Source organism: Panthera onca, chromosome C1 (assembly GCF_046562875.1).
Source record: "Panthera onca isolate mPanOnc1 chromosome C1, mPanOnc1 haplotype 2, whole genome shotgun sequence".
Taxonomy (NCBI): Eukaryota; Metazoa; Chordata; class Mammalia; order Carnivora; family Felidae; genus Panthera; species Panthera onca.
Window position 1 is genome coordinate 146,443,667 of NC_138346.1, and position 15,099 is coordinate 146,458,765.

The 15,099-nt window shown below is 38.9% G+C and overlaps 1 protein-coding gene across 1 annotated transcript in view; it reads left to right on the forward strand.

Annotated features, from left to right (window-relative positions):
* The first annotated feature begins 2,558 nt into the window (after window positions 1-2,558).
* GTF2B (general transcription factor IIB) overlaps window positions 2,559-15,099 on the forward strand; it is a 32,403-nt gene continuing 19,862 nt past the window's right edge. The window contains exons 1-2 of the mRNA XM_060625463.2: window positions 2,559-2,691; window positions 7,600-7,706. Of these exons, the coding sequence (XP_060481446.1) occupies window positions 2,675-2,691; window positions 7,600-7,706 (124 nt within the window). The 5' untranslated portion in view covers window positions 2,559-2,674. The remainder of the gene's footprint in view (window positions 2,692-7,599; window positions 7,707-15,099) is intronic.

Sequence of the window (15,099 nt, forward strand, 5' to 3'; positions counted from 1 at the left end):
TTTATTAGGCACGTAAAAGCATTTTACACTTCAGAAGAACCATAGCACATCAAGTGATGTGAACGTTTAAAATAAATGCTTAAGTTAAAAAAGATGAGTTTGGGGCATCTGGATGGCTCAGTCAGTTAAGTGTCTAACTTCAGCTCAGGTCATGATCTCACGGTCTATGGGTTTGAGCCCCATGTCAGGCTCTATGCTGACAGCTCGGAGCCTGGGGCCTGCTTCGGATTCTGTGTCTCCCTCTTTCTCTGCCTCTCCCCAGCTTGTGCTCTCTCTCTCTCTCTCTCAATAATAAATAAATAAAGTTAAAAAAAAGTTTAAATTAAAAAAAAGATGAGTTGATTTAAATAATTGATTTGAGTGAATTATCTTACTTAATTCAGTCACATATTTAAGTTAAATAAAAATGACGATATTAACAAACCAGAAGTTTTGTTAAATTCTAGTCTGGGTCGTTAATTCCTATGTGATAAAACCCTAACTGTGAGTGTGTGTGTGTGTGTGTGTGTGTGTGTGTGTGTGTGTGTGTTGTGTTTTTTAATCTCAGGATCAGATGTAAAGATAAAATGGGATAACTGTTGATGCAAATGCTGTATAAATTGCCAATGCTGTACTAACAACAAAAAAGGAACGGCTTACCTAAATGGTTTCTATTTTAATATAAAAGAAATCCTGGGGCGCCTGGGTGGCGCAGTCGGTTAAGCGTCCGACAGCCAGGTCACGATCTCGCGGTCCGTGAGTTCGAGCCCCGCGTCAGGCTCTGGGCTGATGGCTCGGAGCCTGGAGCCTGTTTCCGATTCTGTGTCTCCCTCTCTCTCTGCCCCTCCCCCGTTCATGCTCTGTCTCTCTCTGTCCCAAAAATAAAAAAAAAAAAAAAAGTTGAAAAAAAAATTTAAAAAAATATAAAAGAAATCCTAACTAGGTTATGACAGATGAGAGACTCTCCAGGTGAGGCAGGAGTAATTTAACAGGTTGCCCAGCTTTCTTGCTCCAGGGTTTCAACCCCTCGGATTTCTTCCTTTTGGAAACATTACTGAATTCCTACCATAAACCATTAGGTGGTAGGTCCTTCTTCCTTTTTTTTTCTAAAATTTTTTATTAACATTTATTTATTTTTGAGAGACAGAGAGAGACAGAGTGTGAGCCGGGGAGGGGCAGAGACAGAGGGAGACACAGAATCCGAAGCAGGCTCTGGGCTCTGATCTGTCAGCACAGAGGCCGATGCAGGGTTCAAACTCATGAACGGTGAGATCGTGACCTGAGCCGAAGTCGGACGCTCAACCACTGAGCCACCCAGGTACCTGCGTAGGTCCTTATTCTCGATCTTCCAGAGGTGCCTAGTTGTCCTCTTCTTCCTCCTCTCCCTCTTCCTCTCCCAAGTCAAGGTTCTCTACCTATGAAAACTTCCTGCCCCTTTGGGGTGGAGCACCCCCAAGCCCTTTTCTGGTTGCACTTGGCACAGCTGAAATGCACGGACATTTTTGAAACTTTTCCAGATATTAAGGGGGAACCCCCACCTCCACCCACCCCACCCCCGCCCCGCCACCAGCCAAAGTACAGTCATGTTTTTAAAAACAGAATTACACATAGGAAGACTGAAGGAAATGAGACAAAACAAAACTATCCTGTCTCCAGCCAGATTTCATTTCCTAAACTTCTGCTTCTTACACCCCTTGTTCTTTCCAAGAAAGCGAGTCTTGCCCATCTTTCAAGAAACAATGAGGGCTCAGTGGCATTTAAGTCCCATGTCCAAATGAACAAAGCAGCCACTATATTCCAAGTCCTCATCCCCATAGAAACCTGGAGCACCCTTTTCTTCTGATTCCTACAGGGACAAGGGTGGTTTATTTTCAGCAGATTGGTGGTAGTGTTGTTATTATTATTACTATTCTGAGGTTAGTTTGGCTAATTAATAAATCTAAGGAACTTTTGAGGTATCAAACGTTCTACTAAGTTCTCTGTACTTCAGCTAACAGCCAAATTTGCAAAGACCGTGAAAATAAATTAGGATAGGGCTCACATCTCCCTGTCTCAGCGGTGCGGAGTGTTCTTACAAGGTTTTGTTTCATCTCCTGCCAATTCTAAGGGGGTATGTAAAGCAGATACTATTACCTCTTGTACCGAAAGGAGAAGGAACGTGCCTAAGAAGTCACAGCTTGCCTGAATTGACACCTGTTCTGGCTGACCTAAGTGAATTTCTCTCTTTATTTCAAATTCCTTAGTGGAATCACCCGTCTGGGCCAGTAAGAAATGCGCTCAAACTGGAGTAACTGATTCCCCACTGGGAGGGGGATGGTTAGCCCTCGGTAATGCGGGCTTTGCCCCCACCACGCAGGCCGGGTTGTCTTTGTGTTTTATATCAGCAGGCTGAGGGTATCTCTGGTGTACCCCGTTTGCTGAGTTCCCTTGAGAATTTTCCTGGGTAGTTTCGTCGATTGGCTCAGCACCATAGCATATCACAGAAACGGAATACGAAACTGAAAAAACGCAAAGCACGTGGCGTACAGGATCTCACTTTTCTTGGCCTTTCTCCCGACCCGTAGCCGCGCCCTGTTACGACTGCGTGGGTGACTCGCCTATAAAAGGCCGTCTCCGAGCGTCTTGTCGCCACAATCTCTTCCTGTTCTTGGTGCGTTTGTTGTGGCTTCTAGCTGGGACCGCAGTGGCCGTGAAGATGGCGTCTACCAGCCGGTTAGTATGTCCGGCCGAGTCGGGCGAGGTGAGGGGCGGGCGGGAAGTGCCAGGGTTGCTAGGCTGCTGCCGGGGCTGCCGCGTCGGGCGGAGAGCACCGGAGGTGCGGGGAGAGGCGGCGGACTGGCTGGCCGACCCGGACAAAGGCACTTCCAGACGGCAGTGCTGTCAGGGGTGTCGCAGGGAGTACCGAGCCGTCTGCGTTACCACTCCACAGTCCTGACTTGTTTTCTCACCCAGACACCAACCCTGTGGGGGCCCCTGTGTTCCCAGCCCTGGCTTCGCATCTTTTGGGGGGGTATTTTAACCCGTCTTTTTTCTTGTTAATTTTTCCTACGCTTGCTTTTCCAGCTGTGGCTCAACCAGCCCGCGATCCTTTCCAAAGGGCGAGAAGGGGTTAGTCCCAGGCCCCTATCGATCTGACAGCTAGAAAGTTAGGGACGTCAGCATTGGTAAGCCTGGTGGAAACTGGTTACCATCCCAGAGGCCTTCTGAAATGGAAGCTAGGGCATTTACCAAGAGTTGATAGGTTTCCTTCTAAGAGGTTTATTTTTCTACAAATGTCTTCTGCTTACTCCTGAAGAAAATCTTGCTTGCAGAAAATTATTTGCATATGTTGGGAAGTCACTGTCTAATATATTTTTAAAATGTGATGTATTCCTATCTTCAGGAAATGCTTGCACTGCCCTTAGAGACAGCCTTTAATCCTGTGATCAGAAAAATGCTTGTAGACCCTAATTATATCTCTCATGATCACTATGAGGTAGATATTAGTATTTTTGCATAAATGTAAACTGAGTCATGCCAAGGTTGACTTTTCCAAGGTTAGTGTTCGAACAAAGTGTAGAATCTCTTATCTGTTTTCTGTTATCACACAGTTGGTCCCTAGTTAACTCATAATGTATTAAAAGTATCAAATTAAGTACAAATTCGAATTAAGTACAGTATCAAATTCTGTAGCTTCTGAGAGGCAACTGTGGCATAATTTTCTGAACTTGTTATCTTCTGTGGAATTGAGTTCCTGATGAAAGCCATTATCACAAAGTAGTAAGCTGAAGTCCATGCCGTTTTGTGTAACTGCTAAGACTTACTACTTCATGTTACTGTAGTTTTAGAAAAGGTGTTGGGGAGGCAGTGTTAGCTAAAACAACCTGGAAACAACTCTTAAAGCCACTGACACTCTTGTTTACTGATTGTAATTTTATGATTGAATGCTCAATCATTCTGTCTGGGTGTGGCTCTGTTGGGAAACGCTTCCTTGTAGGTAAGTGGAAAACTTCAGTTTCCCAAAGACATCTAAATACGACTTATATTCTCTCGTGGCGATAGATCTGAAAGGTAAATGTGATACTTGGGCACAGCTTTTCCATACGATAGGACAGGAAATTGTAAGAAACGTTGCAACATTAAATATAGTAAATTCACGTGATAGATTCTTTACCAAAATAATTTTGCTTTGTGTGAGTTTTTTCTTCTTCCTTTGTTAAAAAATAATCTTTGAAATGAATTTTTTTCTGGAGATGTCTAGGTTTTAAATATGTGTGTCATTGCAGTTGTCTGTCTCTGAAGTTTTTCTACCAGTGAGAACAAAGGTTAAGTGTTAGTATTTCTGCCTTTAGCTTTGTTCCCCCCCCCTGAGGAAGATGTACAGTTACTAGGTTATGAAACCGCCTGATGTTTTCACAGAGAAGAGCACGAATGTGAGTTCAGGTCTAAACTGCACTACTTAGTCTGTGATTTCAGGCTAATCGTTCTCTGATCGTAATCTTTGGAAGGGAAATATGCTTACTTTGCAGGGTTGCTGTGAAGAGTACTGATATATTTATGGCATTAGACACACAGGGGACTCCCAATAAGTGATAGCTATAAAGTGAGATTTGGATTTATGTGGTTTCTTAGGTCCTTTAAATGATTTTAATGTCATTAGTGTTTGGTTGTTTACACCATTCCTTTCCTTTCGTTTCTCTCTCTTACTTCCCCCCACCACCCCACTCTTGTGGTTCCTCTTTTACATCACTCTTGTGGGTATTCTGATCGAAAGTTGACCAGTTTGTCATGATTCATTTTATTTTGGATCGGTAACACAAATAGTACAAAAACAAAACGAAAAGTGAAAAGCAGTTTCTTTTCTTCCCTCTCAGCCATCTCATTCTCCCTCAGAGCAGCCACTGTGACCAGTTTCTTGGTGTTTTCCTAATGATTCTGAGGTTTAACAAACATATGCATGTAGTGCTAACCTCTCTTCTTCCCCCAAAGGATGTTGTAAATACTGTTCACTACCTTGCTTTTTACCTTTTTTCATGAAGTTAGTACACACATTTTAAGTGCACGGTTTAGTTGGAAAATGAGCACACACACATAGCTACCACCCAGGTCAAGAAATTAAATACGACTCGCACCCTGGAAGCCTCCTTGTGCCCTCAGTCATTACCCTTTCCCAAAGATAACCACATCCCAACTTCTAACTCCATAGATTTGTTTTGTCCACTTTAAGGTTTATATAAATGGCTTATATTTTCTTCTCTGTCTAGTTTCTTTTGAACAACATTTTGAGAGTCATCTTTGTGATTGCAAAAACTGTAATTCATACTTTGTCCAGTTTTGTATAAAATCCCTACCTTACTCTTTTCACTTAGCATATCTGGTTTTTTGGGGGTTTTTTGGCCTATTTTTGAGGTGTTTACATATCATTTATATACTTACAGACAAGAAGATAATTCTACTTTTTAATAGCAAAAACTATATTAGTCCTTATAGTTGTATGATATGTGCCATATGGCTGCCCATTTGCAATTACTGTTATTCTAACATTTTCCTTTATTTCAACATAGTTTTTCATAATTTATACTAAGTTCTTAATTTATTTGTTATAATGTATTAGAATATTTTCCCCTAATAGGAATTTATGGAATGAGTGTGACTATAAAGCAAATCTCCAGTTCTCTATTTCCCCATTTTCCCACTGAAAAGATCCAAGACATGTTCTGGTTAACTTAAATATATACATTTTGGGAACGTGGATTATTTTATCACTTTTTCAGTGAGAATCACCTGTGTTGAGAGTTAACTTTCCGATTTGTGTTTGCTGACATTAGAAATTTATCCAAAACCACAAATACCTACTTACTACTGTAAGAATGGTCGATGATGTCTTCTGAGTGTATATTTGTGATGGCTATAACATAACCTTGTATTGTAGTATTTCAAGTGAACGTTTAAAGAGGGCTTATTTTGCATAATACCAAATATTTATTTATTTAAGTAATCTCTATACCCAACATGGGGCTTGAACTCACAAACCTGATATCAAGAGTTGCACATTCTTCCAACTGAGCCAAACAGGTGCCCCTACAGAGTTCATGTTCTTTTTTTTTTTCTTTTTGAGAGAGAGTGCGCGAGCGTGCACACATGAGCCGGGTAGAGGAGCTGAGGGGGAGAGGGAGAATCTTAAGCAGGCCCCAAACTCAGCACAGAGCTCAACCCGGGGTTTGATCCCATGACTCTGAGATCATGACCTGAGCCGAAATCAAGACAGTCATTCAACCAACGGAGCCACCCAGGTGCCCCGATACCAAACATTCATAATTGTGTATAATTAATAAATCCATGTTAAATATTTTTGTTGCTTTTTATATTATTTTATATCTTGTTAAAAAATGTTTATTGATTTATTCTGAGAGAAAGCACGCTCTACCTGGGGAGGGGCAGAGGGAGAGAGAGACTCCTAAGTAGGCTCCATGCTGTCAGCACAGAGCCCTACACTGGGCCGTATCCCATGAACCTGAGCCAAAATCAAGAATCGGATGCCTCAGGGTGCCTGGGTGACTCAGTCGGTTACGCGTCTGACTTCAAGTCAGGTCATGATTTTGCAGTTCATGGGTTCAAGCCCTGCATTGGGCTCTGTGCCGACAGCTCGGAGCCTGGAACCTGTTTCGGATTCTGTGTCTCCCTCTCTCTGCCTCTCCCCAACTTGTGCTCTGTCTCTCTCTCTCTCTCTCAAAAATAAAATAAAACATTAAAAAAAAAAAAAAAAAAGAGGTGCCTAACCAGCTGAACCAGCAAGGTGCCCCATTTTATTACTACTTTTTGAAGTGAGCTCTACACCCAACGTGGGGCTTGAACTCACAACCCTGAGATCCAGAATCACGTGCTCTACTGACTGAGCCAGCCTGGTGCCCCCTTTGTTGCTTTCTAAAACTGATTTTATTTTGTCTTTTAAGATTAGTGTGTCTTCTGCAAACTGCTTTATTTTCAAAATAAAATGATCAAGCACATTAGTACTATGACAAATAGAATAAAAAGTAGTTTTTGAAACCATTTCTTGAGTGATCTAGCAAACTCAGTTTCTGGACTAAATGAAATCATTGATCTTAAGTTCAGCAGAGGTATATCTACCACCCTCCTTTATCATACCCATTAGGTTCAGTGTGTACTATTCTAAATCTATTACTAAAATATCCAGCAAGTAGTAAAAAACAAGACTTGAAATGTATTCTCTGACCAGAGAAGTGATAAGTCACACAATCCAGATGATTATATGTAAATGTCACAGGTTATAAATGGTAGCTAGTCATTTCTATGCTAATCAGGATTTTTTAAAATCTCAGTAGCCTGTACGAAGAGAAAAAAACACTTTCCATTTAGGTTTTTAAAGCTTCCATGTCTGCAAATAAGTTACTGTTCTTAGAAAAAACAATTCCAGTGGAATCTATCTGTTAATGACTAGCTGGAATTAAAAATTACCTAACTGGGATATTTATTTTGAAGATTTCGCTTGAGTGTATTATACATGGATAGTATTGGAAAAGTATTCAGAACCCTCATTTTTTTCCCCTAGAACACTACTTTGTTACATGTTGGTTGGGAGGATATAAAAACAATTTTTTTTTTTTTTTTTTTTTTATTTAGTTTGGATGCTCTTCCAAGAGTCACATGTCCAAACCATCCAGATGCGATTTTAGTGGAGGACTACAGAGCGGGTGATATGATCTGTCCAGAATGTGGCCTGGTTGTAGGTGAGCAATTATTATGGTTTTAACTGAAATCACTATTTTAGGTACTTTGCTTTTGTGTATTTCCCAAAGTGTCTTTTAATGAATACATTTTGATTTTTTCCCTACAGGTTATTCATATTTATTATAAAACAAAAAGAATTAGAAAAGAGTAAAATCAGAGACACCATATTTTATTGTTTATACGAATGCATATATTTCATAATGTGGGGTATGAAGGAACATTTAAAATTGAGACAGCCCGTCCAGAAGAAAAAGCCCTCAGTCCATAGTCTCCTGAGTCCTTAGTCTTAACTATTTGATGGGGTTTGGGGATGGTAGTAGTGACGCTTGTGTGTATGAAATAATAAATTTAATCCAACTTTTGTGGCTTTTAGATATTTAAACATGATTCGTTTCAGGGTAGTAAAGGTATAGCTGTTCTGAGTCTCATTCCAGGCCTTTTAGTTAATAGATCCCATTAAATAGAATGACTTAAGAATTTCTAGTATAAAATTGTTATTGTCAAAAATACTGCTCATAGGAAATTCTTAAAAAATGAGAACAAACTGAGGGCTGATGGGGGGGTGGGAGGGAGGGGAAGGGTGGGTGATGGGTATTGAAGAGGGGGCATCTTTTGGGATGAGCACTGGGTGTTGTATGGAAACCAATTTGGCAATAAATTTCATATATTTAAAAAAAAAATACTGCTTACAGTTTTTCATTTTGTTCCTGCTTTCTTACTTACCCAGATATGTAGCAGAACTTTAGAATATTCTTATGGTGGAGTTGTATTTAGCAACTGAAACAAAGGAGTAATACTTAGCAGTTCGAAATGCTTAAAAATGAAAGTGCTAGTAGGATTATGGGATGTATAACAGAAACATTGGTGGTGATATACTGTGGAATAGTGTTGGAGGATATCGGTAACATTCATCCACGTAGCCTGCTTGCCTCAGACCTCCAGTGGGAGGCTTAAATCATACAGAGTTGTTAACAGGAACTGAAATCCACTTATAGTTGAATTCTTCTCAATAAGCAATATTAACAACTTATATATGCTGGGCACTTTTTAAAATGATTTCTGTATTCATTAAGTTTATCCTCAGAGAAACCTTTGAGGTGAGCGCCAATATTACCTTCATTGTAGAGATGAGAAACTCAAGTTTAGTGTGGCAGTGTAGCTCTACTGTCCGCACGGAGCCAATTTTCTATCCTGTATTGGCTTTTGTAACAAAATGAGTTCAGTCTGATTGGCAAACTGTGACCCACTGCCCGTTTTATATATGACCTGCCTGGTGAGAATGGCTTTTACATTTTTAAGTGGTTGAAAACAGTCAAAAGAATACTAACATTTGGGGACATACGAAAATAGTATCAAATTCAAATTTCAGTATCCATACATAAAGTTTTATTGGAACACAGCCACACTTGCTTGTTACATATTATCTATGACTGCTTTCACATGATGACAGTAGGACTCTGTAGTTACAAAAGAAACCATATGTGGTGCTCTCATCACTTCATACTGCCGCCCAGTGCACCATAAATCCCAGGAATGCACTTAAAACTCCTCAGCATCTTGAGTACAAAGTTTATCTCCATGCTGCAGCATTTTATTTTGTTACCATTGCATACCCATCGTGTCAAAAAACAGAAAGAAAAAAAGTGAACTTTGAAAGCCATGCCCTTAAGGTACAGTGGAGTGTAGGTTATTTTGTTATTGATCAAGATGGCAAAGCTCTGTGTTTATTATTCAGTGGTACGATAACTCTGCTAATAGATACAAGAAACAATTAAATCAATTAAAGTCCAGGCAAATATCAAGGGTTTCTCCTAGACTCCTGATGACTAGGTAGATGTTACTGATACTGCTGAGTTGTTTATTCAAGGAGTCAGTGCAGAGTTTCTAGAGTTTGAATTGTCTGCATGGAAAAACTGCAGGAGAAACTAGTTTTAAGGAAATTACAAGAATGCTAATTCAGTACAACCTGAAGTGGAAACTGCTAAGATATATTATAACTGATAGATGGTAAAAATACGTGTGGAAGAAGTCTTAGGTGGACAGATTTACAAAGATTGTGAAAATGTAAGGTTTTTAAAGCTTCTAGTTATTCATTGTATTCATCAACAGGTACTTGGTAGAAAAGGTTTGAATCTATCATGTTACTGATCAGTAGGGTCAGTAGTGACCTTCATTCACTCTCGTGGACTTAACTGTCATCACTTCATTGAATCTTTGTCAGAAATAGAAGCTGACTATCTTGACTTGCCCACCACACAGTAATTTGGTAGCTTAGCTGCAGCAAAGTTTTCTTGTAATTGTTTTTGAGCTCAGGGCCAAGGTTGAAATCTTTCTGAACCAGTACTGCCTTCAGCCACTGCTGTTTAACACTGAATGGCTTTAGAAATTAGCTTTTGCTGCAGACTTACTAATATTTCATAATGAATTCAACCTAGAATCGGAAGGCAGAACAGTGCGGATACGTTAAAATCACACTGAGGTAAGGTCAGTTTGACAACAGCTAACATTATTTGAATCCCAAATGGCGTCAAATTGCTTTAATGTATTTTATATACTTTCATTGCTGTCCAAAGTTAAAACGGGAAGTAGGGTCTTCATTCCCACACAAATCTGCAGCAGGTATATATTTAAAACTCAGACTGTATTTTAATCGGTATTTTCCAGACCTGAATGTAAGTGCAGAGGAAATTTTCATATTTCCAAATCCACTTAACTCTGCAATTAAGGAGCTTCCACCTAACTTTCAATTGGGAGTGATTAATCTACAATGTAATGACATGTTAAAAGGCAAAATATCAGAAGAATGTAATAAAATTCTATAAATGCCTTTCAGGCAGTGAATATGCTCAATTAAAATCATATGCTTGCAGATTAATATCAGTATTTGGCAGTACTTATCTGTGTGTGAAAAAGACTTAAAAAAGTGAAATACGTAAAATCCTATTAACAGCATTGACAGATAACATTTGTAATTGATTTTGATGATAGAGAACACGAACTGGATTCCAGTTAAGTGAAATATTCTCACCCCAAAAGAGAATGCTGTTCTTTCTCAGTAGTAGATTTGTATTACAATAAATTATCCTCAATTTTTATATTTTTAATTTCATCGGTAAAAAACCAGTGGAGTCTTTCCTCTTTATGGAAGTACCTATGTAGTATCCTCAGTTTAGCCTCTTGACCCACAAACCCTAAAATATTTACTATATGGCCCTTTACAGAAAAGGTTTGCCAACCTGTAAGTTAAATGAGAGCATTCTAATTCCAAAGTATTAAGATCAAACTGATAGTATGTAAGAGTGAGACAGAAGATTGAAGGTAATTTCAGCTTCTTGGGTCTCGTAAACAGAGCCATTTAAAAAGTAGTGCAGAAATACTGCATTATATCTCCAGCCCTTCCATCTGCTTCACTTCTGCTTCAGACTAGCAAGATATAGTTGGGTGAGATTAACCAACTGGAGAAGGAAGATCTCATTCACAAGGCTTTACATGCTTTTTTATGCTTGAAATCACGAACTTTTACTTGCATTTTTCTGCTTATATCTAAGCCAAAGGAAGTTAATTTTCTTTTAGTTTTGTTTAATTATCAGTCTTGAACACCAGCATTGGAACTACGATATTTTATCCTAACTAAAGCAACTAGGCTAAATTGTAAAGCCTGAAAATTAAAAAAAAAAAAAAAAATACAATCTGATTAAACTTCCTTTATATACACAGAAGTATCTTCTTGTAACAATTGGTTTTTCTGACCTAAACTGTAACAAACACCTGTTTTAAAATATACGGTACTAGCCTCATTCGCATATTTGTAGCATGTGTAATATAACCTGCAGTGTGTCCTGCAAGTGAAGAAACTATTCCATGAAGGTGGGCAGGCAAGACTCTGCTAACAAAGTTCTGTTTTGCTGAAGAGATGATCAAATTATGTTGAAAAGAGCTTAATTGAACATGACAGACCATGAGTCAAATTTTAAAAAACATGTGCATGCGAACAGATACACACAAACACATATATTACTATCATAGATCCATAATAAATTTAGATTCTATGTATATTTAATTAGACTTGCATCAGCTTGCTTGTTCATTTATTTTAAATTTTTATGATTTTTTTTTTTTTTTTTTTTTTTTTTTTTTAGAGAGAGTGCATAAGCAGGGGAGAGGGGCAAAGGGAGAGAGAGACAGTCTCAAGCAGGCCCTCACCCAGCATGGAACCTGATGTGAGGCTCGATCCCAGGACCCTGGGATTATGACCTGAGCCAAAATCAAGAGTTGGATGCTCAACCTACTGAGCCACCTAAGCACCCCCAACTTGCTGGCTTAAAGGCATATGCTCTTTGTTGCCAGCTCAGTTCTGCCTTTATCTCTTATGCTATGGAGATAGGGAAGAAATTAGGTGAGGCAAATATTCCACAATCCACTAAGGGCATAAGACTAGTGGCTCTTTTCATACTTGTGTTCATAGAGATTTAAATCCAGCTGTCATCATGTGTCTCCTAATAAATTGTCTTGGTTTACATGGTTTGCGTGTGCTTACTGTAACATTTTACCTGGTCTGAAACTTTTTAGATTATACCATATTTATTGAATAAACGTTTACAGTAGGGTTAGGTTTAAATATCACCAGACAACTTTAGAAACTGGAACTCTTAGAATTGTTTTTGGACAACTCTGTACTTAACTAATATTTAATTTGGCTCAAAACTTAGGGCAGCCCATTGTCACTAACTCCTCTATTTATTTATTTGAAAGCATGCAAGTGGGTTAGAGGGGCAGAGAGAGAGAGAGAGAGAGAGAGAGAGAGAAAGAGAAAGAGAAAGAGAATATCCCAGGCAGGCTCTAAGCTCAGCATGGAGCACGATGCAGGGCTTGATTCCATGGCTCTGTGATCATGACCTAAGCCAAAACCAAGAGTCAGATGCTCAACCAACTGAGCCACCCAGGTTCCCCCAGCTACTCTTAATTTCCAACTCAAGACTAGATACTGCTCAACTGTCCTCTTTGGAGGCATATATTACCCCTTGCAACTGTCACCTTTTTTAGTGAAATAATTTGCAATAAAAAATATATTAATTTCACAGGATAAAAACTGCTTTTTCTCCAGTGTCTAACAACACTTTTTTTTTTTTTTTTTTTTACTGTCCTTTAAACCTTCATTCAGTCTCCTTGAGGCCCACCACTGAGTCCCAAAACCAATGCCAAAGTGTTTTTGATTTTTCTTAAAGAAACATCGTACTTACAGGAGCCAGTTTCTGTTTTGATTACATAACAAACTATTGGAGAACTTAGTAGCTTATAGTAACCATTTTCTTTTGCTTATAGTTTTATGGGTCAGTAGTTTGGGAAGGACTTACCTGGGCCATTGTTTCTTTCCACATGGCACTGATTGGACCTGGAGTATTCACTTCCATGATGGCTTTTTCACTTATATTTCTGGCTCCTCTCTGTTCTTTGGCCTCCCCACACAGGCCATGCTCTAGGATTTCTCCACAGTTATCTCAGACTAGTCATATCTCATACATGGTGGTTGATTTCCAAGAGAAATATCCTAAGAGCATGTGTTTCAAGAGTGTGGAAGCTGGACTCAGGTAGTTAAGGGCTATGCCTGGCATAGGATCACTTCTGTATTGGTCAGAATAGTCATAGGGCCCACCTAGATTGGAAGGAATAGAGAGACGCCAACCACCAATCAGTGTCATAGACAGGGTCATGTTTCAGAAGAACATGTTGATGACACATATTATTGCTGCCATCTTTGGAAAAATACAGTTGGTCAGACATTCATTGTCTTTAATTTTTTTCCTCAGTACTTAAGTCGTATTTAGTTTCACCTGTAGCTGGTTCCCAATCTTTTGTGGCTATTTTAAATACTGTTTAGCATGTAATAATTGTCTAATTGACTTTCCTCTTTTTATTTGAATTATAGGATTTTTTTAATTTTTTTTTTTTTTTTTTTGAGAGAGAGAGAGAGCACGAGTGGGGGAGAGGCAGAGAGAGAGAGGGACAGAGGACCTGAAGTAGGTTCTGCGCTGACAGCAATGAGCCCAGTGTGGGGCTTGAACTCACAAACCGTGAGGTCATGACTTGGGCTGAAGTTGGACACTCTATCGACTGTGCCACCCAGGTGCCACTTGAATTATAGGATTTTTTTTTAAATTTTATTTTCAATTTTTAAAATTTATATCCAAATTAGTTAGCATATAGTGCAACAATGATTTCAGGAGTAGATTCTTTAGTGCCCCTTACCCATTTAGCCCATCTCCCCTCTCACAACCCCCCCAGTAACCCTCTGTTTGTTCTCCATATTTAAGAGTCTTTTATGTTTTGTTCCCCTCCCTGTTTTTATATTATTTTTGTTTCCCTTCCCTTATCTTCATCTGTTTTGTCTCCTAAAGTCCTCATATGAGTGAAGTCATATGATGTTTGTCTTTCTCTGACTGACTAATTTCACTTAGCATAATACCCACCAGTTCCATCCACTGAGATTATGTGAGATCAGTTGCAAATGGCAAGATTTCATTCTTTTTGATTGCCGAGTAATACTCCATTGTGTATGTATGTATGTGTGTATATATATATATATCTGTGTGTATATATATATATATATATATATATATATATATATATCACATCTTCTTATCCATTCATCCATTGATGGACATTTGGGCTCTTTCCATACTTTGGCTACTGTTGATATTGCTGCTATAAACATGGGGGTGCATGTGTCCCTTCGAAACAGCACACCTGTATCCCGTGGATAAATGCCTGGTAGTGCAATTGTTGGGTCATAGGGTAGTTCTATTTTTAGTTTTTTGAGGAACCTCCATACTGTGTTCCAGAATGGCTGCACCAGCTTGCATTCCCAGAATTATAGGATTTTTATTTTAAACATAGGAAGTGTTTTGATTTGTCATTGGCTGTTTAATCTTACCAGTGATCTGTAGGATATTGTTACTGATCTCTAAAATAAGGCCAACTTTTAAAGCAAAGCTTTGTCAATTCTACCATGAAACTATAGGCTTTAACAGCACTGTTTTGTGGCATCACTCCCCCCCCCCCCCACAAATCCTAACAGTGTGATTGTGTCACTTTAAAATTGAGCACTAGGTGGCAGTATAATATTTAGGTTATCAATTTGTTCATAAATTTGACCTTGTACATTGTTTATAGTCCGCAAAGTATTAGGTTAGTAAGCTGCTGTAATAGCTGCTAAAACATGAAATTGGTTATGACTTTTATAAATTAGGATTTCAAATAGGTAGTGTTTAGATCTACTGGTATCATTTCTAGTAAAAGCCACTTTTTATGTACCATTTAAAACTGAATTCTTTCATTGTTCTTAGAAGGAATGTAAGGAAACAACCAGAAAATAGTATAGGTAGATTTGAATGA